The sequence below is a fragment of the Alosa sapidissima genome, chromosome 8 (genome assembly GCF_018492685.1).
Source record: "Alosa sapidissima isolate fAloSap1 chromosome 8, fAloSap1.pri, whole genome shotgun sequence".
NCBI classification, from domain to species: Eukaryota; Metazoa; Chordata; class Actinopteri; order Clupeiformes; family Clupeidae; genus Alosa; species Alosa sapidissima.
The window spans coordinates 35,033,350-35,060,849 of record NC_055964.1 but is presented as its reverse complement, the minus strand read 5'-3'; the positions used below and the strand labels follow the sequence as shown (position 1 = coordinate 35,060,849).

The window sequence follows — 27,500 nt, the reverse complement described above, 5'->3', positions numbered from 1 at the left end:
ACAACCAGCAGGTGGACGACTGCTGCGTCATCCGGGTCAGCCTGGACCTCAACAACGGCAACATGTACAAGAGCATCCTGGTGAGGGTGCACACACACCACACACACACACACACACACACATGCGCACACACACCAAACACACACACACACACACACACACACACACCAAACACACACACACACACACACACACACACACACACACACACACCAAACACACACACACACACGCGCGGAGACACAGGGACGGGCAGCAGCGCGCGGGAGTGACGGGGGAACCAGAAGGGAGGAAGCTGATGGGTCATCAGGGCTGGACATGTGATAGATAGATAGATAGATAGATAGATAGATAGATAGATAGATAGATAGATACTTTATTGATCCCCAGGGGAAATTCAAGGTCTCAGCAGCAGCATACATACAACACAAACACATGTGCTTGTGTATCGGGGCAGCCGTCGCCTACTGGTTATCGCTTCGGACTTGGAACCGGAGGGTTGCCGTTTCGAACCCCGACCAGTAGGCACGGCTGAAGTGCCCTTGAGCAAGGCACCTAACACCTCACTGCTCCCCGAGCGCCGCTGTTGTTGCAGGCAGCTCACTGCATCGGGATTAGTGTGCTTCACCTCACTGTGTGTACACTGTGTGCTGAGTGTGTTTCACTAATTCACGGATGGGGATAAATGCAGAGACCAAATTTCCCTCACGGGATCAAAAGAGTACTTATACATATATATACTGACATCTGGGCCGGTTCTACCAGAGAGTTCAGTTCAGTTCAGCTGTTACATCCATACACGAGTTCAAACATGAAGGCGCTCATAGGGGCAAGGACAAGGTGCCCATTACTTGAGTCTATTTAAAAGATGGATGCAGAGGCTGATTGGTCTGACAGGAACAGGCGATGATTGAGTGGCGTAGCATGAAAGCCTTCCTGGTAGTGTGGTCAGACAGTAGGAACAGTGGGTGATTCCTGGTAGTGTGGTCAGACAGTAGGAACAGTGGGTGATTCCTGGTAGAGTGGCTTCGTCTAAAGGCCCAGCTGTAAGGATGTGGTGGCAGTGCTGGCCAAGTCTGGGCCTTTGATTTGTGTGCTGACTAGTGCTGACTTGGTGTTCCAGGTGACGAGCCAGGACAAAACGCCAGCGGTCATCAGGAAGGCCATGGGCAAACACAACCTGGACAAGGAGCACGCAGACGACTATGAGCTCCTGCAGAAGGTCTCCGAGGACAAAGGTGTGTGATTGTGTGTGTGTGTGTGTTTGTGTGTGTGCTTTGTATAAATGTATGTGTGTGCTCATTCACATACACAGTATGTTTATTTGTGTGTGTGTTTACTTAGCCATAACATACCATATTTACAGAGGTTTGACTCCTTTCTCTCTCTCCTCACTTTCTCTCTCTCTCTCTTTCTCTCTCTCTCTCTCTCTGTCACACAGAGCTGAGAATCCCAGATAACGCCAACGTCTTCTACGCCATGAACTCCTCGGCCAACTACGACTTTGTGCTGAAGCGGCGTGACATGCCCAGGACGGTCCGGTCCAAGAGCATGGGCAGTGCCAGCAGCTCCACGCTGCCCCGCATCCACCAGAAGGGCCTCCGCATCGTCAAGGGCATCCTCTGAGGAAAGAGCCTGCCCCGAGGAGGAGGAGGAGGAGGAGGAGGAGGAGGAGGTGTCCTGAGAGAGATCGGTGTGTGTTTCTGTGTGAAGCGTCTCTTAGAGAGCAGGACGGTGTGTGTTTCTGTGTGAAGCGTCTCTTAGAGAGCAGGACGGTGTGTGTTTCTGTGTGAAGCGTCTCTTAGAGAGCAGGACGGTGTGTGCCGGGCAGCATGTTGACCAGACCTTCGCTAACCCCCTCCCTCCGCCTGCTGCTGCTGCTGCTGCTGCTGTCCAAACCCGCACGTGTTTTCCCGAACCTCAGAGCCCAGCGTGGGGCAGCACAGAGGGGCCAGCGAGACTAGTGCCCTGAGGCCTCCAGACTCCACCAGGAGACCACTCTGCTCATGTGACTGAGGCCAGACTCCACCAGGAGACCACTCTGCCCATGTGACTGAGGCCAGACTCCACCAGGAGACCACTCTGCCCATGTGACTGAGGCCAGACTCCACCAGCAGGTGGTGTGGATGGACGTGCCGTATGCGCTCTCACAGTGTCACAGCTGTCTCAAGTTCTGCTTCGCACTGCACACAGCCAAAGCCAACAGATATACACACACAGGTTCCCTCTCAGACTCACACACGCTCACACACAGAGAAGCACCATGCTTCAGTACCAGTACATGCACTTTAAAAGGAGCATCTGTCTGTCTGTCTGTCTGTCTGCCTGTCTGTCTCTCAGTGAATGGAAAGCTAATGTGTAAACTCTGCAGACTTGGCTGAGTTGCTGCCTCTGCTTTCTCTCTGCGTTTTCTATATGCATCCCTGTGGCCCACAACACAATGACACTGTTTTACACATTACACATCAGGAAGGGACAACTACAGGGGACGTTTGGCTAACTTGTTTAGGGGACGTTTGGCTAACTTGTTTAACACACTTCAATGCAACTACAGGAGACATTTGGCTAACTTGTTTAGGGGACGTTTGGCTAACTTGTTTAGGGGACGTTTGGCTAACTTGTTTAACACACTTCAGTGCAACTACAGGAGACGTTTGGCTAACTTGTTTAGGGGACGTTTGGCTAACTTGTTTAACAAACTTCAGTGCAACTACAGGGCCTGTCAAGTTGTTAACTTATGTTGGAAACACAGGAAACTTTTTTTTTGTTCAGCACAGTTTCAAACGAGACCTTGCCTTCTATCTGTGTTTTATAAATGTTGTACGTACGTGTGCGTTACGGGAATAGTCCTCGTTTGGAGAGTCTTCAGGGACCACACTGTGGCTGAAAGGACCGCAGGGGTCTTATGACCGAGACCATCGGGGTCAGGACCGCAGGGGTCTTATGACGGATCCTCAGACGGATCCTTACTGGACTCCAGATACCGAGACGTGTGTGAGGAGATAAGCGCTCAGGACGCACTGGCAACAGCAGAACAGTCTCATCAGATGAACTGGCTGTGTTCTAGCGTCCTGTGGGAGACTTTGAGAACACCTGTGCTTGTTTGTGCTTTCCTCAGTGAATGTGTACCTGTTTGTCCTACCTGCTGTCCTCTTGGCAACTAAGCTAACCGCTGTGATTGGCTTTCCGTCTCTGTTGTTGCAGTCTGATTGGCTGTCTTCTGTTCATGAAGAACACTGTGATTGGCTTGCTATGCTATGAATGGCCTTTTTGTCCTGTCGGTGTGAATCACTGTGACCCGCCTTTTCCTGTCTTGCTGAACACTGTGATTGGCCTTTTCCTGTCTGAGCTGAACAGTGTGATTGGCTGTTAAAGCTGTCACTCTCTCTACAGTACGTCCCCTCTCTCAGTGGGATGTTTCGTCTGCTTGTTTACTATCCTCTGGCGCTTTCTGTGTGAAATTGCATAAATAATTTGGCAGTTATCACTGTTGATAATTATAACTTTTGACATGACCCCTGCGTGCTCAGGTGAGCTCTTACTCTCTCAGTGCCCGTATGTTGAGCTCATAGCTGACCACTCTTACATGTTCTCACTTCGGTGATAGATTCCCACATAAGCTTTTACCAGCAAGTGTTACTAGATCGGATGGCAGGCTAAACCATGCCCCTACGAGACCAGTTTCTCCACAAAAGCCAAAGACCACACATGTTAGATGTAGGAAAAACATTAGTTCATATGAGATAAGGAATGTGGATGTATGAAAAACATTAGTTCATATGAGATTAAGGATGTGGATGTATGAAAAACATTAGTTCATATGAGATTTGGAAGGTGGATGTATGAAAAACATTAGTTCATATGAGATCAGAAAGGTGGATGTATGGAAAACATTAGCTCATATGAGATTAGGAAGGTGGATGTATGAAAAACATTAGTTCATACAGTATGAGATCAGGAATGTGGATGTATGGCCTTTGTTTGACTGTTGCTCTGGTATTCGGGATGTTTTTTTACTGATAAAGTTTACACCAACAGTTCCCCTGGTTTACATGTCTATTACCCACAGGTTAAGGAAACACTATGTTTACATAACAAGAAACACATTTTGCCTTGTGTTCTTGATTTAAAACAGAAACATCAATATTGAGTTCATATTGAGATTTGATCATATTTGGTAGCCATTGAGTTGTAGTTTTACACGCCGTCTCTGGAATACATTGTTTTAAATTTCACATCATGACCAAAATGATCCCACCATTAATGCTTTGTGGAAGTCCTTTAATATTTAATGCCACATCCATGACAACATGTAATTATCTTCCATCCCTTTCCTTGTATAAGCAATGTTGTGCCTTGTCATTATTTATTAATGTGTATATATTGAGACCGCCTTGTACAGAATGTATTTTTCCCCATTGTAATTAGAATTAATATATGCACATTTGTATGAAGAGTAAAACACTACATTTGTAAAAAAAATGAAATGAAATAAAAAAGGGTTTTCCTCATGAATGTGTCCCATGTGTTCTATCTGTTCTGTGTGTTCTATGTGTCCCATGTGTTCTATGTGTGTGTTCTATGTGTTTTATGTGTCCTGTGTTCTATGTGTTCTACAGTATGTGTCCTGTGTTTTATGTGTTCTATGTGTCCTGTGTCCTATGTGTTCTACTGTATGTGTCCTGTGTTCTATGTATCCTATGTGTTCTATGTGTCCTGTGTTCTATCTGTTCTATGTATTCTATGTGTCCTGTGTTCTATGTGTCCTGTGTTCTATATGTCCTATGTGTTCTATATGCCCCATGTGTTCTATGTGCTGGCTCTTCTGTCTTTGATGTGACCCAGGCGCTGGGTCAGGCTGGCATGGTGACCCTAATCAGCGTTTCTGCCAACTCTGTTTACCAGCACAGATACATTCTCAGGCAACAGGGGAAGGACATTAGGGACTATATTACAGATTTGTATTGATATACAAACATGTACAGGGATCTATTGTGCTTCTTTAAATAACAAAGTCAGTCACTTAATGTGTGAGACCTGAGCCAGTTCTCTGTGTGAGACCTGAGCCAGTTCTCCTAGGGTATGAGACCTGAGGAGTATTTCATTATATCGCCATCACCACTCTCATTAGACCTGACTGTGGTGTGTTGAGAGAGCCCTTTTAGTTTAATATTTTTTAGCCTAGCCAGATTAGATTGATAGTTCTGAAAAATGCAGCGAATGACAAACAGGTGGCACTATTTCTCCATGTTCAGCGATTCCCATTCAGAGTTCATGATCAGAGGGTGAGAGAAGCGTTCCTGAATCATGAGAGGGAACCGACAGAAACAGAACTCTGTATCTTCCCCTGAGAACACCCGACTTCAGAGGGTTGCGATTTCACATAAATTAATATTCATTAGCTGCAAATTAAAGAATTAACAAACAGAGTGGGAAATGTCCACTTCCCCTGAACTGCATGGGAAAACAGGGCTCTTTCCTATGTGCCCAGAATTCTTTGTTCCTAAGGTCCTGTGTTCACCAGATTTACATGACACAGAATGGGAACAAAAGGTTCTGCAAACCCGGCATCCTAAGTTTCAGTTGCATATAACGGGAACCTGAAAAAAATGTGAGTTTGCGTAATTCACTCTGTTGTATTTATATGTAGCTGTTTTGAAGCCTTGCTCAGTTCAAAATCCAGATAATATTTATGAAATATTCAAACCTGAAACAGGTCAATTCTGACCCAAAACAACTGGAGGATACAGGGAACACAGGATACTGAGAACACAGAACCCTGAGAACACAGGATACTGAGAACACAGGATACGGGGAACACAGGATGCTGGGATTAAAGGGACTCTAGAAACACAGAACCCTGAGAACATAGATACTCTCCCAGAAAAGCCTCTCTAGAACATGATGTAAACATGTAGCGGTAAGGGAGCCTGCAGTGAATTCTCCAACGACTTTCAAGAAAGCCGAGCGCATCATGGACAGTCCGTGATACTGACATTTTACGGGTCATGGACCTGGAGGGATGGCCCTTTAGCAGAGACGCACTGGCCATTACTAGTGCAGTGTCTGAACACTCTATTCATATTCATGCACACCAACCACCAAATGCTGTTTTGTCAGAGAGGCCCTAGGGCTGAATGGTCCACTCAGATCTCCATGTCCTCACACACACACACACACACACACACACGCACACACGCACGCACGCACGCGCACACACACACACAAACACAAACACAGACACAATCAGATCCCCGTCTCCTCATACACACACAGACAGACACACACACAAGCACACACGCACGCACGCACGCGCACACACACACACAAACACAAACACAGACACAATCAGATCCCCGTCTCCTCATACACACACAGACAGACACACACAAACACACACACACACACACACCGTCTCTTCTCGTGGGTGACTCAGCCCAAACTGGCCCGTGTTCAACAGCCACTCTCTCTCTCGGACGGCCCTCTATTAAAGATGTTTGCCCAACCAGGCGGAAAATTCAATAAAGTAATAAAGAAAGGAAAGTGTTGTTTTTCTCTCAGCTGCAGGTGCCAAAGCGCAAACATCACCACGGCAACCAGGTCGGAACCCGGGGCAGCACATTTGGGGAGGAAATACACACCTCTGCAGCAGATGGGGACTCAATGTTCCACTCTAGGTGCTCAATACATTTGTAAAAAAACAGGTCTTAAAGTAAGGAACATTTACAGTGCATATACGGACAGTATAGTATAGTATATAGTATATATACTTTTTTGATCCCGTGAGGGAAATTTGGTCTCTGCATTTAACCCAATCGGTGAATTAGTGAAACACAAACAGCACACAGTGAACACACAGTGAGGTGAAGCACACACTAATCCCGGCGCAGTGAGCTGCCTGCTACAACGGCGGCGCTCGGGGAGCAGTGAGGGGTTAGGTGCCTTGCTCAAGGGCACTTCAGCCGCGGCCCACTGGTCAGGGCTTGAACCGGCAACCCTCCGGTTACAAGTCCAGAGTGCTAACCAGTGGGCCACGGCTGCCCATACAGTATTCACAGTGCTTACACTAACTTTTCCCATATTTTGTTATGTTACAGCCTTATTCCAAAATGGATTAAATAGATTTTTTCCTCAAAATTCTACATATAATATCCCATAATAACAGTTTTGTTTGAGATTTTTGCAAATTCTAAGAAATCACTTGTACATAAGTATTCACACCCTCCACTGGGTTTCCACTGGTCATCTGTGAGATGCTTCTGCAGCTTAATTGGAGTCCACCTGCGGTAAATTCAGTTGATTGGACATGATTTGGAAAGGCACACTCCTGTCTTTACGAGGTCGTTAACAGACCACAAAACAAGTAGGAAGTTGAAGGAGTTGTCTGTAGACCTCCGAGACAGGATTGTCTCGAGGCACAGATCTGGGGAAGGGTACATAAAAAGGTCCCAATGAGCACAGTGGCCTCCATCATCCGTAAATGGAAGAAGCTTGGAACCACCGGGACTCGTATACGACCATCACCGCAGCACTCCACCAAGCAGGCCTGTAGGGTAGAGAGGCCAGACGGAAGCCACTCCTTAGTAAAAGACACATGGCAGCCCACCTGGAGCTTGCCAAAAGGCACCTGAAAGACTCTCAGACCATGAGAAACAAAATTCTCTGGTCTGATGAGACAAAGATCGAAGTTTTTGGCGTGAATGCCAAGTGTTATGTTTGAAGGACATCAGGCACCGCTCATCACCTGGCCAATATCATCCCTACAGTGAAGCATGGTGGCGGCAGCATCATGCTGTGGGGATGTTTTTCAGCGGCCATGTCTGAATTCAGGAACAGTGTCTGAGAACATTAAGCTGAAAAACATGTTACTATAACTTCTATCTGCAGTAGAAATATAGGAACCATAAAATGTTGAATTACAACAACTCATAACAACTATAATACTCAAAATTCAGCAATATACCTCGGAGCACAGACCAAGGCCCTGTGATTTGGGAACTCCACTCCAAAATTGAACAGATTGTTCCCTTGTCCCCGGCACACTTCACCCCCAAGTCATGGAAAGTGTTTTTTTTTTTATATAATCCTGCTAACAAACAAATGGCGCTGAGAACATCACCTCCTTGGCTGAGGCAGTAAAAGCGTCTGTGTTTTATGGTGCAGTTCACATAAAGTCAGGGCTCTGTGATATAAAGTGCAGCCCTCACTTGCATCCATTAAGTGCCTCTTCAGTAGGTTTCTTGAGTTTGAAGTGGATGTTTTTCAGGCTGTTCTGGTGAAAGCCTTATTTGCCTGTCTAGTTGGAGCTATTCCCACCTGTTTATGGCCTTCAGTGATGCATATCATGTCTCCTTGCAAAGTGGCTTTTGTTGCTCCTGAAAATATAACCAGTCATTATCCTTAGTTTGGATGAAATTCACCATGATGCTTTTAAACTTTAGTTTCTTTAGTTTTAAATATTCAGCACCATATACAATACACATACATAACAGGATGGCGATTACAAACTGCCATTCACCCTCAAACTGGAGCAGAAGAAGGAGAAAAATAACTGATGAAGAAGCTGCAGCGGCTCCACACAAGTGCAACCTGCAGCCTGCGTGAGTGGGCATCTGGGTGGGCATCTTAGGAGGGCATCTGGATGGGCATCTTAGGAGAGCATCTTAGGAGGGCATCTGGGTGGACATCTGGGTGGGCATCTTAGGAGGGCATCTGGGTGGACATCTGGGTGGGCATCTTAGGAGGGCATCTGGGGAGTCTACTGCAGAGGTGCCCAAACTCCCCTATAAAGGGTGGAGGGTCATGGGACCAAAATAAGGGTCCATGTTACTGCATGACACATTGCATCAAATGTAATTGTATCATATTTTGTCCGCATGTCGCTGCCTGACCTCGGATACTCACCCGCTGCTGACAGGAGCTCGAGGAGACGGGCCAGAAAGGCCGTAAGCTGGGCACCCCTGGTCTACAGGTTCAGACATTCAGCTCATTCTCTATGGTCTTCCTTCCTCACCTTCACTCAATAGTACTAAGGACACAGTGGCCAACTCATCATGACATGTTTTTTCTTCACTTCACCCTTTACCTTTGGTAATTATTATACATTTGGACTTCATGTTTTACTTTTTCAAATATGCACAGTACGGTAAAACGTATTTCCCCCTGGCATGTGTTTTTCTGGTTATGTAGAATTGTGTGTGTGTGTGTGTGTGTGTGTGTTTATGGATGTATGTGGATGTATGCATCTATATGGAATTAAAAAGTAAAAGAAGACATGAGAGATTACGCATCAGATATCATCACATGTGATAATTTTATTGGCACAGTAGTCAGAATATCAGAATACATTATTTATATCAGAGATACTGTTTAAATGATCTGAATTTAAATACAAATGTCACACTCTGAAAGGAATGGTTCGATCAAAGCACATTTGGTGGTATAAAACAGGACAGATGCTTAGCAATATTTATTCTATGCTATCTTAAATCTCTACAAATACTTAGAAACGTCCCCAAAAAAGTCTTGAAAAGTTTAGATTTATGTCTATGCTAGCTCTTATGATTTGTTACATTATGTTCAAGTCTAGATGGTTTTAACAACTGGTTTTCTTCCACAACACGCAGCCCTACTAGTCAGTAGTATCGCTGTGCTTCCTAGATGCACACCAATCCTCTCTCTCTTGACACTGTGTCCTGATGAACACTTCTACTACTGTGTAGTTCTGTTCGCTCCCCGTTTGGGTGCTGTTGCTCTGAGAGGGTCTGCATGGTTGAGTAACGGAACACTGCGTACTTGGCCATGACTCTCTTGAGTCTAAGCTGTGTGCGGGGGACTGTTTAAAAGGACTCGGAGTACAAAGTTCATCTTATTTCCTTCTCAGGCTACACGTTTTTAGTCCTAAATACAACAGTGATCACAACCATAGACCTTCAGTAAGCGTATTCTCTTACATGGAATACGAACACAAACACACACACACACACACACACACACACACACACACACACACACACACACACACACACCAAAAAACCCTTTGATATCCAAATTAAAATAATTAGTTCTGACATTGGAAAGAGAGATAGTGTGACAGTGGCGTAATTAATGGAGTCTTATCTCATTTAATAAAATAGATTCTAATAGACAGATCCGTGTCCCCCTTCCTTCTTCTCATACAATACCGAGTGGAGCCTTCACACCGATTGTTTAAGACAAAAGTGCTAGACAGTGTTTCAGCAGGATTTATACAACATAATTGGCCATTGCATGTGCACACGCCAGTAGAGGAATACCAATTACACATCCCATAATAAGACAGGGACTGCTATCTGGCATGTTCATTATATACAGTATAACATATAAATGAATAATGCATGTTATGCTCTAATAAATATTCCACACAAGGAGGTTGAATCACAGGTCTTTTACGTCTTGGTGTTCTTGTGTTCCAGTAGGCCAGCGTGCAGCAGGGGAGAGGGGGATTGCATATTGACATGATCAATATAGAAGCGGAGATCACTGCAGGGTGTTTCAAGGGACCTGGAGGATCAAACCTCCTCAAGCTAACGGGTTGAAACATCCTGCATTAATGTCAGCGTGCTTCAGTTTAGCCTCTCTGTGCTAACAGTTACAGCTGGGCACTGGTGAAAAGCTACAGTCCACTGTGCAGAGTCCTGAAGTTACATTATCCTCATCATAGGCATAACCTCAATCTGCCATTGGTTAAGACAGTAAAAAGGGAAATAATTGAAAAACATAAAACTCAGAGAGTACAGCAGAGTGTTGACCATAAAGGCAGGGGACACGGTACAAGACTAGATTATAATTATCATTATTATTATTATCATTAATATTATTTCTGGAAAAAGGCAGTGAGAAGAAAATCTATATGTCCTATAAAACGCAGCTAATGTGTGCAACCCGGAACAGGTTTCAGTATTTACAGTGTTGCATGCTAAGGCTAGGCTACTCCCCTGGCGGCGAGTGACTCTGGGCCGGATTCGTGCCAAAAGTGGGCCGGATCTGAACCAGAGTCAGACGCACTCTGGGGCTCCTCTGTTGGAACTGTACAAAGTCCAAAGAGAAACAAGTGATTTGCAGTAACAATATACAGCCTCACAAACAAAAACACGTCAAGGACATTTAGAAAAGATGCTGAGTGAGCTCGGCTACATGTTCATGTCTTTTAAGAGTGTGTGGAGGTAGAGACACATCAATCACCACACGCTAATCATATGAACAATCTAGCGCACAGGACGGGATGACATCTAGAACACGCCGAAAGAAAGAAATACAGTTGGTTTAGCTCATGAATAAAAAATCTTCTTTGACAACGTTGAGTGTGATCACGTGCGAGTCGAAGAGAGAGTCATGAGATGTCTCGCCTCGTCTCGTCTCATCAGTGCAGAGTCCATCACGAGAGCGTCCAGTAGAAGATTATAAAAATAAACATAAAGCTATCGTTGTGCAGGGACAGCACTCTAGGTAGCAGATATATGTATTAGTGTGTGTGTGTGTGTGTGTGTGTATACATAGATGGCTGTGTGTGTATGTCTCTATGTGGACAAGTTAGTAATGCATGTGTGTGTGTGCATGCTTGCATGTCTATGTGTGTGTGTGTGTTTATGTATGTGTGTGCATGCATGCATGTGTATGTGTGTGTGTGTTTATGTATGTGAGTCATGTATGCATGATTACAGTGTGTCAGTGAGACTCTCTGCTCCGCTGTAGCTGTGGCTTGGTGTCAGAGGGCCAAGTGGAGGTGGGGGGGGGTTGAGACAGGGAGACGGGGGTGGTTGGGGGGGGGGGTTGAGACGGGGGTGTTGAGACGGGGTTGGGGGGGGGGTGTTGCTGCGTGACTGGCTCCACATGTTTGGACTCAGTGGCTCAGGTGAAGAAGAAGCAATGCTGGCTCTGCGTCTCTGGTCTGTTGAGCCCTCCTCTCCAAAAACGCTTCCAGTCGCTCTCTCTTTTCTCTCTCTCTCTCGGTGTCTGTCCACCCCTTTAGACCACTGTGCTGACGGAGGGGTCCGACAGGTTCAGCTGTCCTGTGATATCTGTGGGGTAGGGCTGGGGACGAGAGAGAAACAAGCACAAACACAAGCAATCATTTACCCACTACTGTACACTACACACGCACACACACACACAAGCAATCATTTACCCACTACACTACACACACACACACACACACACGCACACACACACACACAAGCAATCATTTACCCACTACACTACACTACGCACACACACACAAGCAGGGTAGGAATTTCACGGCGGCCACGACGGCCACGGCGTTGGCCGTGACGCCCCTTTAAAAATCAGAGGTTTACAGGCCACGGTGGCCTTGGTGCCCCCTTCTTTAAATATTCTGCTTTGCGTCCTACTAATAGCGATATATATTTAGCCTATGGCCTGTCAAAATAATCTTAGCATTCACAGCGCAAATTACGCAGTGGAGAAAGTGACAGCGCAAGAAAGAAAGTGCGTCCAAATTAACCCATTCTTCTCAGTTGAACTACTCGCGAAGTAGCCTACTCATCCCACAGACATCACAAGTATCACATGAAAGAGCTTTTTCTCAGCTTTTAAACGATGTTAGCCGCTAATTGCTGTGGTGAACGGTTCGCGAGAAAAGTAAATAATATCATTCAATTTAATCATAAATTCTACTGAAGGTTTTGCGTCCATCTCCCTACCCATTCATATCGGTGGAATACTTCACGAACCCTTCGTTTAACATATGACAAACCATATATCAGAATAAACAGCAGACCTTACCAAACAGAAAGGTGTAAAGCAGTCCCCTGTACAGTTAGCCGTTCCAGACTAATCCCGTTTTGAATTTGCAGTAAATTTCAACATACATGGATGTCTCCAAATTTGGGATTTAAGTTTTACACTGTGTTTAAATTGTTCCACATTATTTCATAACGGGCCAAATACAAAATAAATATTACAAATGTCACCTAGATATCGGTAAATCAGAGGACAGCTGACTATAAGAGTTTGTGAAAGTAGCCTTAATGATCACAAAATGCTAAGCATGCATCTAGGCTTTGAGTTTCTTAAAGCCGAGCTGTGCTTAAATTGTTTAATACATGATTTCATAACAGGCCAAATATAAAATAAATGTTAAATATAGCCTAGATATCTGAAAATATTAGATGATCAGATAATTTACAGTTATATGTAATATGTCATGTTTTATGTTTTTGTAATGTTTCATACAGTGATGCAGGTCTACTGCAGTGAATACAACTTTGATCATTTTTATAGCATACTACTGTATAGTTAACTTTGGCCTTGGTGCCCTGACATGTGGCCTTTGTGCCCCCCACCAAATATGCCCAACTGAAGGCCAAGTGGCCTTGCCCCTAAAATGGTGAAATTCCAAGCCTGCACACAAGCAATCATTTACCCACTACACTACACTACGCACACACACACACACACAAGCAATCATTTACCCACTACACTACACTACGCACACACACACGCAATCATTTACCCACTACACTACACACACACACACACTACACTACACACACACACAAACACAAGCAATCATTTACCCACTACACTACACACGCACACACTACACACGCACGCACGCACGCACGCGCAAGCACACACACAAGCAAACATTTACCCACTACACTACACACGCACACACACACGCACGCACGCACGCACGCACGCGCAAGCGCACACACACATGCATGCACGCACTCACGCACACACACACACACACACGCACGCACGTACGCACGCACGCACTCACGCACGCATGCACGCACGCGCAAGCACACACACATGCACGCACGCATGCACGCACGCACGCACGCACGCATGCACTCACGCGCTTCTGCTTACACACACTACCCCAGGGAGTAGCTGACTCTACCTCTGATCTGACCCAGATGAGTGTCCTGGTGAGTGTCCTGGTGGGTGCTGAATCTGGGTGAGGTCTGGTTCTGAGTCACCTACTCCCAGGGCACTAGCAGCTCTTCTATTATTCTCTCTTTCTTTCAGTGCATCTCCAATTCATGAGCCACACTGGTGTCCCTCACCCCTGGACAGCGCTGTCTGCTCTTGATTTGGAATGCTTCTGTGGCCCACGCCGGACCAGGGGCACGTGCTAGGCCAGGTCTGGAGTCAGTGGACTGAGCGTGCTCACTGACAGATCACTATGAAGAGAGACTGACTGTGGAACAGATCGGAACCCAGATCAGAGCCAGATCAGAGCCAGATCTGAACCCAGATCAAAGCCAGATCAGAGCCAGATCAGAGCCAGACCTGCAGCATTTCCAGTCTCTAATGGTCCACGCAAACATATTCAGAAGTATGGACTAAGAATCTTTACCAATAAATTACTTATTTTGATTTGTTTAATTCTTGTCATTGTTATGGGTGGTGTAGTGTTTTGGTGCCAATGTTGCAATTTAATATTTGGTATATCATTGAGTAGTCCATATGTCATTTTAATCAGAATCCACTTAAGTGCTTTTATGTTTGTATGAGTCAATCATGTCGGGTCATGTCTCATTCAGTTACACTACACACCTTTTCAACCAATTACTTACAGCCGCCTCAGTCACAAGCTATTTCCTGACCGATTCATCATTCCAAATCAAGAGTCACAGCGCCCCCTGGGTGCGGGCAGTTGAACAGCATGAGCTCAATCTAATCTACTACAGTTCACAGGCCATGCTGAGGGGGGGGGAGAGAGAAACAGTGTGTGGTAGGTGGTGTGGACACCGACAGTCAAAACTCCATTCAAATCCATTGATAAAGAAACACTGATATCAAATAACACGATGGGTCACGTCTGGGATGGGGACAGCAGATTGGAGAGACATGTTTGCGCTCGCCTGCCTAATGCAGAGAGATACAGTACCACTCTTCCTGCAGAGAACTAATTAAATGTCATAAGCCATAAATCGGACATCCTCAATTGGAGATCGACTGTCTTGGAGTGACTGATGTCATTGTCCCCTTCCTATGTTGCTCTGAGAAACCTGTCTTAGACTGGTCAGGAAAGGCAGCAAAAAGTTGTTATTCTCTCAATATGGTGCAATATTACTCTGTAATGCATTATTTAGAGAGATTTGGGCTGTGGAGGAGTCTGACAGCTGGGGGGAAACAGTATCAGCTTCTTAGCTCTGTGTCCTGGAGTATTCTTTTGCACAGTGGTCATTAAAATTTAAAACAGAATTGATTTTCAGCCTCGTTCTTACAAAAATACACAGCCTGGAGCGTGGGACAGCCTGACAAGTAAGAGAAAGGACGCAATGTTCCTATCGTCTGACCCCAAACTGAGCGTGTGAGGTTGTCTCGTGAACCACAGAAACCTCAGGACCTGTCACCTAGAACCAGTGTCCACAGAATGAAGCAAAGGCCGCGTAGGAATGCCCTTAAACCCACGTGAGCTCCTCAACATGTCTTATTGGGTTAATTCATACTGAGCATCACAGAGCCTTCTCTTGCCACTCTGATTGGCTAATCAAGCATCACAGAGCCTTCTCTTGCCACCCTGATTGGCTAATCGAGCATCACAGAGCCTTCTGTTGCCACTCTGATTGGCTGATCTGATTCAAGCCCCAAGAGCTCTGAACACTCAGCATGCTAATGGAACCGTAATGTACCAGTGAGCAGAGTTAACCCATCATCATAACATAGCTGTAAAAAAACATTTGTTGGAAAAACTGGGACCTTAACCGTCTGTGGAAGAAAAGGGTCAGGATTATAATTTGTTTTGATATTTCTTTTTGTATTGTTTGTTATCCAAGGCATATAAATCTCTTTGGCCGTCATGATGGTGCCATGCTTTGAGTGAGCGTTATGGTGGAGATGGAAGGACGCCACAGCGCAGCATGAGACAGGTATAAGTGCAGCAGGACATGGATAGAGACTTCGTTACAGGACAGGCGTGTGAGGGGGCAGGTGGGTGAGGGGGGGGGCAAGTGGGGGGGGGGGGGCAGTGTAGGGGGGTAGGCGGGTGGTTATAGACAGACGCACACATATATATATATATATATATATATAAAAAAAAAGGTGGAAGGCAAATCACATCCAGGTTAGTAGCAGGAGAAAGACCAGCGTGGAGGTATGTGGCTACAGTACCTTAGCTCTGTGGAGGTATATGGCTACGGTACCTTAGCTCTGTGGAGGTATATGGCTACAGTACCTTAGCTCTGTGCCCCGCAGGGGGAGATGGGACAAGGGGGAGGGCATCTGTCTCGTCTACTTACCCTCCCCCTCCACAAAAAACAACAACAAAAAAAACCTCAACCCTACAGCAACCTCTCAGGACGATGTGCCTGCTAGCTGCTAGCTGCTCCTAGCGCCTCCTAACGCGTCCGATCGGGCTTTCCCACAGTCTGGATGGCATACTGATGACTGACCAAACAGACACGTGGCCATGACTGGAGCTCTTATGCGTGAGGTGAGAAAGAGTCTGAGATGAGATCGTTAGGAGAAAAAGATGAGATGACAGACGAGAGAGAGAGAGATAGAGGGAGGAAAAGGAGTGGGAGGAAGAAGAAGGGTGGGCTTTGGGGGGAGGCTGAGAAAGAGAGAGAGAGAGAATTACAGGGAGGAGAGCGAGAGCTGGATAGATAGAGAGAATTACAGGGAGGAGAGCGAGAGCTGGATAGATAGAGAGAATTACAGGGAGGAAAGCGAGAGCTGGATAGATAGAGAGAATTACAGGGAGGGCGTCATTTCTTCGTCTCCTTACCGTGTCTTTGGACGACCTACGTCTCTTGATGTTGGAGGCCAGGGAGGTACTGACGGACCTAAAGGAGCCTTTCGTTTGGGGGTCGGGCTCTGCTCTACCACTTTTTCTATCCTAAAATAAATATATGTACAAGAATTATTTACCTGCACTGATGCAGTGCGTTTGGCTTAACTCTCCAAGGTCTAACCACCCTCTCAGAAAGCCACTTCTCTCACTCCATAGGTCAGAGTATCCCCCCCCACTTGCTTCACATACTTAAGATAAGATAAGATAAGATAAGATAAGATAAGATAAGATAAGATAAAATAAGCATACTCCATAGTACTTCAAGCATACTCCATAGTAGTTTTCTTCAGATAAGCATATTTTACAGTCCTTTCCTTATGATAAGCATAATCTACAATACTTTTCATCAGATAAGCATACTCTAGTGCTTGCTTCAGATAAGCATTCTTTACAGTGCTTTCCATCAGATAAGAATATCCTTCAATACGCCTCTTCAGTTAACGATACTCTATTGTTATTTTTGTCCTTCTCATTCTTCATCCAACAACATCCCCCGGTAGCACCCACATCTGGCTCAGGTCTGGCCTAGATCCGGCCCTCATCAGGCACGGACCATGGCCGGATCCGCTTCAGGTTTGGGTGCTATCTGGGCAGTGTGTCCTGTCCACTTGTCCATCTAGGTTCTCGTCTTTTACAGAGGAGACGTCGGAGTGGCTCCTAAAGGGCCTCCATGCCAGAGAGGCTTTGAGTGTGTGGAGAGACGCCGCCACACTTACACTAGCGGTCACTTACAGCTGACACCTTAGGGAGAAAGAGGACTGTTTTGGATGGTATGATAGAAAATATACTGGATATAAACCATCCACAATTCTCCTCTGGAATGAAAACCAAAAGCACTAGCACAGAAAAATAAGCAAGAATTAAAAAAATATATATATTTAAAAAAACAAACAAGGCAGTTAAGACAAAAAGCGACCACTTTGGAGAAGGGATGAAAAAACATGACTGACCAATCAGTAAATAGATCAACTCAAGACAACCGCTATGCATTATACCTGTTCCATGGTATAATGGTCTTCATAGCACACAGCCCGGGGCAGGAGTAAGGTGCTGAGGGGGGGGGGGCAAAGGGCAAGACTTGGGGGGGGGGTGGGGGTGGGGGTGGGGGGGGGTGTTGTGAGTGCAGCCATTGGACATGCAGTATATGAAACTCAAAAGGAAATGCAGAATGAATGATATGATATTTTAACCAAGGCCAACAACATTCAATCAAAGTCAAACATGGGCTTCATTTTGCTCTTGACGAGCCCAAGAAATGCTACCGCTTCAGATTCATTGTGTCAACACCATACCGTGAGTAGCGGACCCTTCATCCTGTGCCTGATGTTAGCAGTAACAATCAGATCTTTACACTGAGTGGATTGGTTTGATTTGTAAGGCTACATCTATAAATTACTCTTTTTGTCAGAACGAGAAAAACACCTTGGCGTCTTCAGCGGACTCAGGAGAGGAGAGGAGAGGAGAGGAGAGGAGTAGAGAGGAGAGGAGAGGAGAGGAGAGGAGAGGGGAGGAGAGGAGTAGAGGAGAGGAGAGGAGAGGGGAGGAGAGGAGAGGAGAGGAGAAGAGAGGGGAGGAGAGGAGTAGAGAGGGGAGGAGAGGAGAGGTGGGTCATGAGCTCCTCGTCTGGGAGCAGACTCAGACCCAGTGAGATGGAAAGAGAAGAGGTGAGCTCCAAATCTCTTTGAACTCTCACGGCTTTCATCTCCATCCCCATGGTCAGGGGCAGGCAGGCAGCTGGGGCGCCTTTGAGCCGTGGCCGCTAACTATACACACCAAGGGTCCACACCTGCACATGCGTCTAGTGGGGTTTCATGTGCAAATGTTGCCAGGGCAAATCAAATGTAGCCAATCAGAATCAGGGTCAGAATGATGATAGGATGAGAATCATATCACCATGGCGATATCACTGACTCTCGAATTCTGGGGGGCTAAACAATCACTGTGTTCAAGAACAGTATATTGTAGCTGCAAATATTGTGTGTGTGTGTGTGTGTGTGGGAGAGGTCTTATTGATTGGTGTGTAACCCACTGGCTCTTGTCTCGCATATGAACTCTATAAACACATTCAGGCCAGTGTGTGGGTTTGTCTGAAACATCCTGATGAGCCTTGACCTGACCCAGAGTGTTGGAGAACCTTCAGAAAACAAAAAATGAAAAGACAGTTTCCCATTCTCAGTGGAGCTGAAGGGCTTTTTGTTTACGCGGCTTGCTTGCTTTTCGACTAATTATAAGTCTCCTCCCAGAGCTCCTGGTGGGCGGTGTGTGGGTGGATTTGGCTCATAGTTATGAACTTGGCAAACATTGGCACGGCATCTCTAACATGAGCGATACAGACTTTAGCGCTGTTTATGTGGAAGGCATGGCAGCCAAACTGCTTTAGTTCCTCTCTGCCATATGTTTTAAAGATGCTTCTCATATGCTCTGCTCGCAATTAAATGCATTAGGTCTATGTATAGCATGGCTAAACTTTCAAAATGTTCTTAACACAAGTGTTGAGGAACATTTCCTTTGTATGCCATATGTACCATGCTTTTAGTGGTGCAGCGTACTGTATGCCTGTTCAGAGAAGGAAAGGAAATGAAATAAGGCAAACCTCAAAGGGTATCTCTGGCAAAGGTCTCTGGAATTGGATCATGCTGTGGTTGCTTTGGTTTGGTTAGTTACTTTGACCGTATAATGTCAAAAGAGTTTTATAACTGGCAAGTCTCAAACGCATCCCATGCAGGTAGAACGCGTGCACAGACAGAATTCTCCAGAAATCAAGAGACCAGAATAAAGCAGAAATATCAATATATGCACAGAAGGCTATGGCTAGGTCTCAAATCTGAAAGATACATTACCATACATTACCATCATACACAAAGCCTCTCAGAACATACATTATCACACATTACCATCATACACAAAGTATGACATATAAACACCCCTCATTTATCCCTTTGTCCCTGGGTCCTTAAAAGACCCTTTAAAGCACTGGAATGTGTGATCACCTACTGACTGACCAAGACTGGACTGAGGAGACATACAGTCAAACGCCTGGACACATTAGATTAAAACATCATCAATATATTGAATACACATTAAAGGAGAATTCCGGTGTGAAATTGACCTTAGCTGCACTGAAAGATGTTACCGAGTACTTACATGTGTCCAATAGGCACCTTCGGTCACCCCCTAGTATTCTGAATTGAGCCGATTTTCGCCGAACTTGCATAAGGTTTTCAGCTGGCTGTGGGGGCATAGCGTAGCCTATGCAGCTAAATCGCTTTTTTTACACCATTAAAAATGTTCCAAGTAACTCCACACTGCATTGGTAGACTTCTGAGGGTCCTGACATTTAAAACGAGATACTGAGAACTTTGGAAGTGCACAGGAAGTTTATTAAAAAAGATTGTTTATGGTTTATACAAGCAGTACCTTCAGAGAATCTCTCCGCTGGCCGCTATCTTGTAATGAAGTCGCGATCAGTCGACTGCCGAGCACGAACGAACAGGAAGGACAGGGGAACAGATTGCAAAAGTAATTACAAAATTACTAATTACAAAAGTAAATAGGAAATATATAGTTACTGTCTACATGAGCATGATGAGTAATGTTGTTGATGGAAGACGTGCTGCACACGTGAAGGAAACAGCTGATCAGTTGCTGCACACGTGAGGAGGAGGATAACAGGTTGTGGCAAGAGGATGAGGAGCTACAATCCAGAAACGTTTCACAGGCTACCTTTCCAGGAGCCCACTTTGAAACAGTGGCTTGTTGTTTTGCAACTCGATGTCGAGACACCTGTCAATATTCTAAAACAGAAGGTTGTACATACCGTGTATGTAGTTGACATTTTGATGCAGACGAGTTTGCTATCCCTTCAAGAGGATCAAACCCCCCAAGACGGGTACATCTGAAGAAAAATGCCATCCCGAAAGCGACGGTAATTGCTCCGGAGGTATGTATGAAATTGTTTGACTATTTGCATGTAAATCACCTCGTTTTGGAATCGTGTAACGTTACATGACCAAACTTTGCTTGCTAACAAGCCACTTAGCTTTGTATTCCGGAGAGCAGTTTATGCTGACGTTACTTTTCCTAGCCCACCATCAGAAATAGAAAGAAATGTAGTTTGGGAGAGAGGAAGGGGTGGGCGTTGTTTCAGTGTGTATTTTGATAAATGGAATAGATGCATGCGTGGGGGACCGGACGCTTTCCAGGTAACCTAACCTGGCCGAACGTGGCTCGGGGTCCGCCGAGGTGAGTGGTTGCACCCATTGCATTGGGAACGGTGTCCAAGCCAGTCACTAGTATCCGGACATTTTGAATGGCGTAATAGTCATTTATATTTTGCAGATCCGATGATTTCAAATTCCTCGTATAACTCTGTGTCCTCTTTGTATTCTGCCATCTAGATTTGCAAACTTCCAAGTCCAGTCCACAAGTAATGTAAATAATCACGTAACTGACCAGCTGTTTCCTTCACGTGTGCAGCACGTCTTCCGTCAACAACATTATGCGAGATTCCCATCACTGATGTAAAAACCTTTTGAGCTTCGTTGATACCGTACATTACTCATCATGCTCATGTAGACAGTAACTATATATTTCCTATTTACTTTTGTAATTAGTAATTAGTAATTTTGTAATTACTTTTGCAATCTGTTCCCCTGTCCTTCCTGTTCGTTCGTGCTCGGCAGTCGACTGATCGCGACTTCATTACAAGATGGCGGCCAGCGGAGAGATTCTCTGAAGGTACTGCTTGTATAAACAGTCTTTTTTAATAAACTTCCTGTGCACTTCCAAAGTTCTCAGTATCTCGTTTTAAATGTCAGGACCCTCAGAAGTCTACCAATGCAGTGTGGAGTTACTTGGGACATTTTTAATGGTGTCTCTAGAAGTCTCTAGAACCTGACGTTGTTATCTGGGGTAGCAGTCCACAGTCTCTAGAACCTGACGTTGCTATCTGGGATAGCAGTCCACAGTCTCTAGAACCTGACGTTCTAGAACCTGACGTTGCTATCTGGGATAGCAGTCCACAGTCTCTAGAACCTGATTTGGAGATAGCATCACAATGGGGAAGGGGTCGGGAGTGGATGTGGGTTAGATGTGTGTGTGTGTGTGTGTGTGTGTGTGTGTGTGTGTGTGTGTGTGTGTGTGGATGTGGGTTAGATGTGTGTGGGATCTGTGTGTGTGTGTGTGTGTGTGTGTGTGTGTGTGTGTGTGTGTGTGTGTGTGTGTGTGTGGATGTGGGTTAAATGTGTGTGGGATATGTCTCAGATCTGTGGGAGCCTCTGGCCTCTGCTACCTCCTGCCACAGCTGCTGTGGAGTTAAGACCCACTTTCCATTTCAAAACCACCAGCCCCGTCTGTGTGTGTGTGTGTGTGTGTGTGTGTGTGCACCCCACTACGAGCATCACCCTCTGTGTGCATGCGATGTGTTTGGATGCATCCCACTAAGAGCACCAGCCCCATGTGTGTGTGTGTGTGTGTAGCCCCTGCTGTGTATCTCACTAAGAACAGCTGCAAAGCAAGCTCTTACTGTGTGTGTGCTCTACTTCAGAAATCACTCATAATCCTTGTTTGTGTGTGTGTGTGTGTGTGTGTGTGTGTGTGTGAGAGAGAGAGAGAGAGAGAGAGGGACTGTATGTGTGTATTTGTGTGTGAGAGAGAATGTGTGCATGAGAGAGTGTGTATTTGTGTGTTTGTGTCTGAGAGAGTGTGTGTTTGTGTGTGAGAGAGAGTGTGTATTTGTGTGTGAGAGAGTGTGTATGTGTGTGAGAGAGAGAGTGTGTATTTGTGTGTTTTTGTCTAGTTTATGGCTATTTCAGCATCAGTACACATGCCTCATCCCTCGTATTGATCAGTATAGATCTGTCTATAAAACTGATGTACTCATCAGATCCTGTTTATATTTGTGTAGTTATCATTTTGGTGTGGTTGTTGATGTTGATGTTGGCAAAGTGTCCTTTAATATTTAAACCACTCAAGAGAGTGCGGTATCTGACTAAAGCATGCTTTCCTCTGATCTAGACAGAGAGCCAGTGATATATCATGATATTATATAGGTTACCTGGGTGACACAGGGCTGTGGGCCAAATGTGTTGGACAGTCTGGTGCTTGTGCTTGCTCTGTGAGTAGTTGTACCCTCCAGGGTGCTCAAATATAGCGAGTGTGTGTGTGTGTGTGTGTGTGTGTGTGTGTGTGTGTGTGTGTGTGTGTGTAAGTGTTTATGATCGTGTGTGTGTGTGTGTGTGTGTGTGTGTGTGTGTGCGAGTGTGTGTGTGTGTGTGTGTGTGTGTGTGTGTGTGTGTGTGTGAGAGTGTGTGTGTGTGTGTGTAAGTTTGAGTGTGTATCCCAGACGCGGAGAGTGTAAGGATCCAGAAATACCCGCTGCCCTCAGGATGGTGAGCTTGTGATGGATGCCCTTTCTCTGCCTCTGTGTGCTAATTTCACTGCCCGCTCACGAAGGAGACCCGGAACACAGCAGACAGAGGAGGGGCTGAGCTGTTCCAGAATGGAACCGGATCTGAGCCAGACCAGGGCCGGAATGGAACCGGATCTGAGCTGTATCAGGGCGAGAGCGCGGCCAGATCTGTTCCAGTCTGGTCCCCCCTCTCCCCCCCCCCCCTCCCCCCCCCACCGTGCCGTGTGTGTGTTCGGTAATGGCGGAAGCACACAGGAGGTGACTGGCATTGCCACGGTTCATGGAATCCCACCTCCCCAACCCCCCACCTCCCCCCCCACCTCACCAACCCCCCCACCTCCCCCCCCACCTCACCAACCACCCCCACCTCCCGACCTCCCCAACACCCCCACCTCCCCACCCCCCTCTCCCCCCACGCCCCTGGGGCCATGATGAGTATCTTAAGGTTTGTGATGAGGCGTTGGCGTACAAACACACACACAAAACACAAGATATTGTGTGTGTTTGAATGGTGTGCTTAAGTTAGCAAGGCTGTGAGCTAGCTAGCAAGCACTCTAGCATTCACTTGTGTTCATTTCCCATGACCCGGAAACCAAAGCAAGAGAATGAGGCTGTTAGCTTCACATGTTGTGTGAGGAAAACAGGCAGCCAAAGCTTTACTGCTCGATAAGATGGCAATGTTTTGAATTAGATCAGTTTTACTGCACAATAAGATGGCAATGTTTTGAATTATACCCTAATTTCATGTAGTCTGCAGCTCTATATCTTGACTTTGTTAAGTCGCAATGTGTGTTGGGGTATTTTGATATATATATATATATATATATATATATATATATATATATATATATATATATATATATATATATATATTTATATCTGCTGACACATCTGACTCTGAGGGGTGTAGTGAGGGACTGTGGACCTCTATCAATCGCAAAAGATCAAATGTTAATCTATAGAACTGAGAGGCATGTTTCAGGGCAGTGGAGTAGCCTACTGTAGGGTTTTTCCCCTTTAGCCCTGTGCTAAGCCCCTGAGCTGGCCCATTGGGTGTGTGGGGGGTCTGGGACACTAGTAGAGGCTGTGTGTGTGTGTGTGTGTGTGTGTGTGTGTGTGTGTGTGTGTGTGTGTGGGATGTACCTGCAGGTTCTTCCTCCAGACGTTCACTGCTGCAAACGCCAGCTGCATCTGCTTCCGACGGGCGTCCTTATGCCGCTTGTAGGCGATCTCAATGAAGATGAGGAAGATGCCTGCAACGATGCCTCCAGCCACTAACATGAAGACACCTGTGTGTGTGTGTGTGTGTGTGTGTGTGTGTGTGTGAGTGTGTTTGAGGACAGAGAAGATAGCACGGTTTGGTAGCTGTCACTTTCACATACACGAGACATCTAACAGTATAACTATTCACACAAGACATCTAACAGTATAACTATTCATTTTAAGCATTTTCATTCAATACTTTCTGCGCATCTTCATGTTTCCTAGCAGAATATGTTTGATAACAAATTCAAATGCCTGCAACTAATAAGCAATAATATTAACTAATAGTAATAATCACAATGGTTTTATCATTGCCTCATCATGGCCTTCATCTCTTGGCATCATATTGTGGCTGTAACAAAAGCCCACTGAGTCAGTGATATGTACCTACAATCTCACTAGAGAAAACTTGTGTACTAGACGCCCATAAAATATATATATATCCTTACATACCCTGACTTATAATACATACACGCCCATAAAATATATATATATCCTTACATACCCTGACTTATAATACATACACGCCCATAAAATATATATATATCCTTACATACCCTGACTTATAATACATACAGATCACTGGCTGTGAACAATGGTTATTATTTGTTCATGTTTTCCTCTGTATCAGTGCTTGTGGGTCAGCAGGAGGAGCTCACCTGCCATGTTCTCAAAGGTGAGCGTGGCTGGAGCGTTGCTTCTCGAGTCACACTCCTGATATCTCACCCAGGTTTTATCCAAGTCCTCCATGAAGCCATTCTCATGGGAGCTGGGGAGTGGACAGGAGACATCGTCATCTCAGACAGAGGGCAGGCCAGCCGCACAAGGGCACACTAAAGTATATATACTCTTTTGATCCCGTGAGGGAACCTAGAGCACTGACATGACATCAATAACTGATGCGGGAAAAGAGGGGGGGCGGGAACAAGGGATCACACGCTCAGGTGTTGGCTCACCTGAGAATGGCTAGGGACACGTTTTGTTGGCTCACCTGAGAATGGCTAGGGACACGTTTTGTTTCCAAGGACTATCCTTGCGCATGCCTATGCCAAATCCAGAGCGGAAGAACAACTCCCCTGTAGTAACCAGGTCACATTTCTGCGAGGCTTCAAACTCCAGTACCGCTGAATCCCAGATGAAGGCATGGAGTTTGCTGCATGTGGGCAGACATTGAATCAAATTCACATTTCATTTATTTATTTATTTATTTACTCAGCAGATGTCTTTAATTCATGGTGATGTGCGAAAGAAGTCAATAATAAACCATGAAACCATGGTGCAAGCCATTGCGAATCAGTTTCCTTTCCCCTGGCAGCAGCACCATGTGCACCGTTGCAGGTGACTAACTGTTCCTCCAGAGCAGGACGCTGCGCTGATTTCATTTATCTCCTGCGTTCAGACCCAGCCCTGAGCATGCGCACCTCTGCTGGGAATACCCTGTGGTGCGCTGGGGAGGTCTGAGCCGTAATATGACCTATCTAGTGTGACAGCACTACTCACAGGGGGACGGGCCAAACTGTGTCAGGAATCCCAACACACAGAGCCGCCATTAATCTCACACTGCAGGAGCCACGACTTGGTTTCCTCCAAACCAGATAACAGCAGAATGCAGAAGAGGTGAAGCCCTGATGTTGACCTGAACTGGCCCTGATGCGGCCCTGATGCGGCCCTGAGCTGCCCCCAGTGATGGCCAGATATTTTTGACACGTTTTATTTGTGGAATTTGCAGCTACTGAATCACTCCCAGACTCCTAAACCACACTACCTCAGTTAGAGTAGTACTTACTAGTGAACCACTCCCAGACTCCCAAACCACACTACCTCAGTTAGTACTTACTGAACCACTCCCAGACTCCCAAACCACACTACCTCAGTTAGAGTAGTACTTAGTGAACCACTCCCAGACTCCCAAACCACACTACCTCAGTTAGTACTTACTGAACCACTCCCAGACTCCCAAACCACACTACCTCAGTTAGTACTCAGTCAATCACTCTCAGACTGCCAAACCACTCCCCTGTCAGTCAGTGCCAAATCCAGAGTCTATCTGATCTAGGCTGTTGTCCTGTCATTCTGTCGTCCTGCTTCAGGTCCTGATCTGACCTACTTCTGGCTAGTCCCAGCTGGTCTCTGTGTGGCACTCACTCGCCTCACACACACACACACACACACACACACACACACACACACACACACACACACACACACACACACACACACACGCGTGTCACTCACTCACCCGTCCCGCACAGCCTGGATAGCCTCGGCGGCGCTCTCGTAGTTGTGCTTTTCCATGTGACGGTACATGGTGCTCAGCTCAACTTGCCGCCGGAAGTAGATGTCCACAGAGCTCTGCTTCACTGTGGCGTAGATGAATTTGTCTGATGGGTTTCGCAGCTGTGGAGAGGACGAGGGGACGAGAGGAGAAGCGTTATCTCTCTGATAAAGGCAGAAAAAAACCCTCCACACAACAGGACCAAGACACTCTGCGTCAAGTGTTAAAGCTTTTATCTTTTACATGCTGATAAAGATTTAAATGGCTGAGCTTTCCCCCCCAAACAAGGTGCCCTTAACTGGCAGTCTACTCTAGCAAATCGGCTTCATTCAACTCCATTATCTGCGTGTGATGTATGATTACTCTCTATGCAGGGCTTTGTTAAAGGGCTGTGGTATTTTTTCACCCTGAAGAAGGATAGAGCCAAAAATAAACCCAAGGCGAGAGAGAGAGAGAGAAGAGAGAGTGTGAGAGAGAGAAGAATAGAGAGAGAGGAGAAAGAGAGGAGAGAGAGAGAGAGGAGAGAGAGGAAGCTTCGCGGAGTGCCCTTACAGAGCTTAATTGCATGCTTTCAGAGAATGATGCACGTTAGTAATTACGGGCCTCATTTCTCTCTCTCTCCAATCACGCTCTCTACGGAAGCCTGTTTACAGCATGCCAGGGGTCATGCCATCACACACCTGCGAGCATGGAGGAAGTACCTTAGTACCTTAGAGTCGCGTGTGTGTGTGTGTGTGTGTGTG

The 27,500-nt window shown here is 45.9% G+C and overlaps 2 protein-coding genes across 9 annotated transcripts in view; one reads left to right on the top strand and one right to left on the bottom strand.

The window, feature by feature from the left end:
- The window catches only part of LOC121715143 (ral guanine nucleotide dissociation stimulator-like), a 33,408-nt gene extending 31,675 nt beyond the window's left edge, over positions 1-1,733 (top strand). For all 5 annotated transcript variants that reach the window (XM_042100557.1, XM_042100555.1, XM_042100556.1 and 2 more), the window contains 3 exons: positions 1-80; positions 1,124-1,238; positions 1,442-1,733. The exon at positions 1-80 is cut by the window's left edge and continues 187 nt beyond it. In XM_042100557.1, coding sequence (XP_041956491.1) covers positions 1-80; positions 1,124-1,238; positions 1,442-1,626 — 380 coding nt within the window. In that variant the 3' untranslated portion in view covers positions 1,627-1,733. The remainder of the gene's footprint in view (positions 81-1,123; positions 1,239-1,441) is intronic.
- The window catches only part of grin1b (glutamate receptor, ionotropic, N-methyl D-aspartate 1b), a 50,678-nt gene continuing 24,572 nt past the window's right edge, over positions 1,395-27,500 (bottom strand). For 2 of the 4 annotated variants that reach the window (XM_042100550.1, XM_042100551.1), the window contains 5 exons: positions 26,722-26,879; positions 25,474-25,635; positions 25,142-25,251; positions 24,363-24,508; positions 11,854-12,072 (listed from right to left, as the gene is read on the bottom strand). In XM_042100550.1, coding sequence (XP_041956484.1) covers positions 12,007-12,072; positions 24,363-24,508; positions 25,142-25,251; positions 25,474-25,635; positions 26,722-26,879 — 642 coding nt within the window. In that variant the 3' untranslated portion in view covers positions 11,854-12,006. Of the gene's footprint in view, positions 1,433-11,853; positions 12,073-16,744; positions 16,856-24,362; positions 24,509-25,141; positions 25,252-25,473; positions 25,636-26,721; positions 26,880-27,500 lie in introns of those variants that run through there. The other 2 variants (XM_042100548.1, XM_042100549.1) reach the window with 2 other exon arrangements.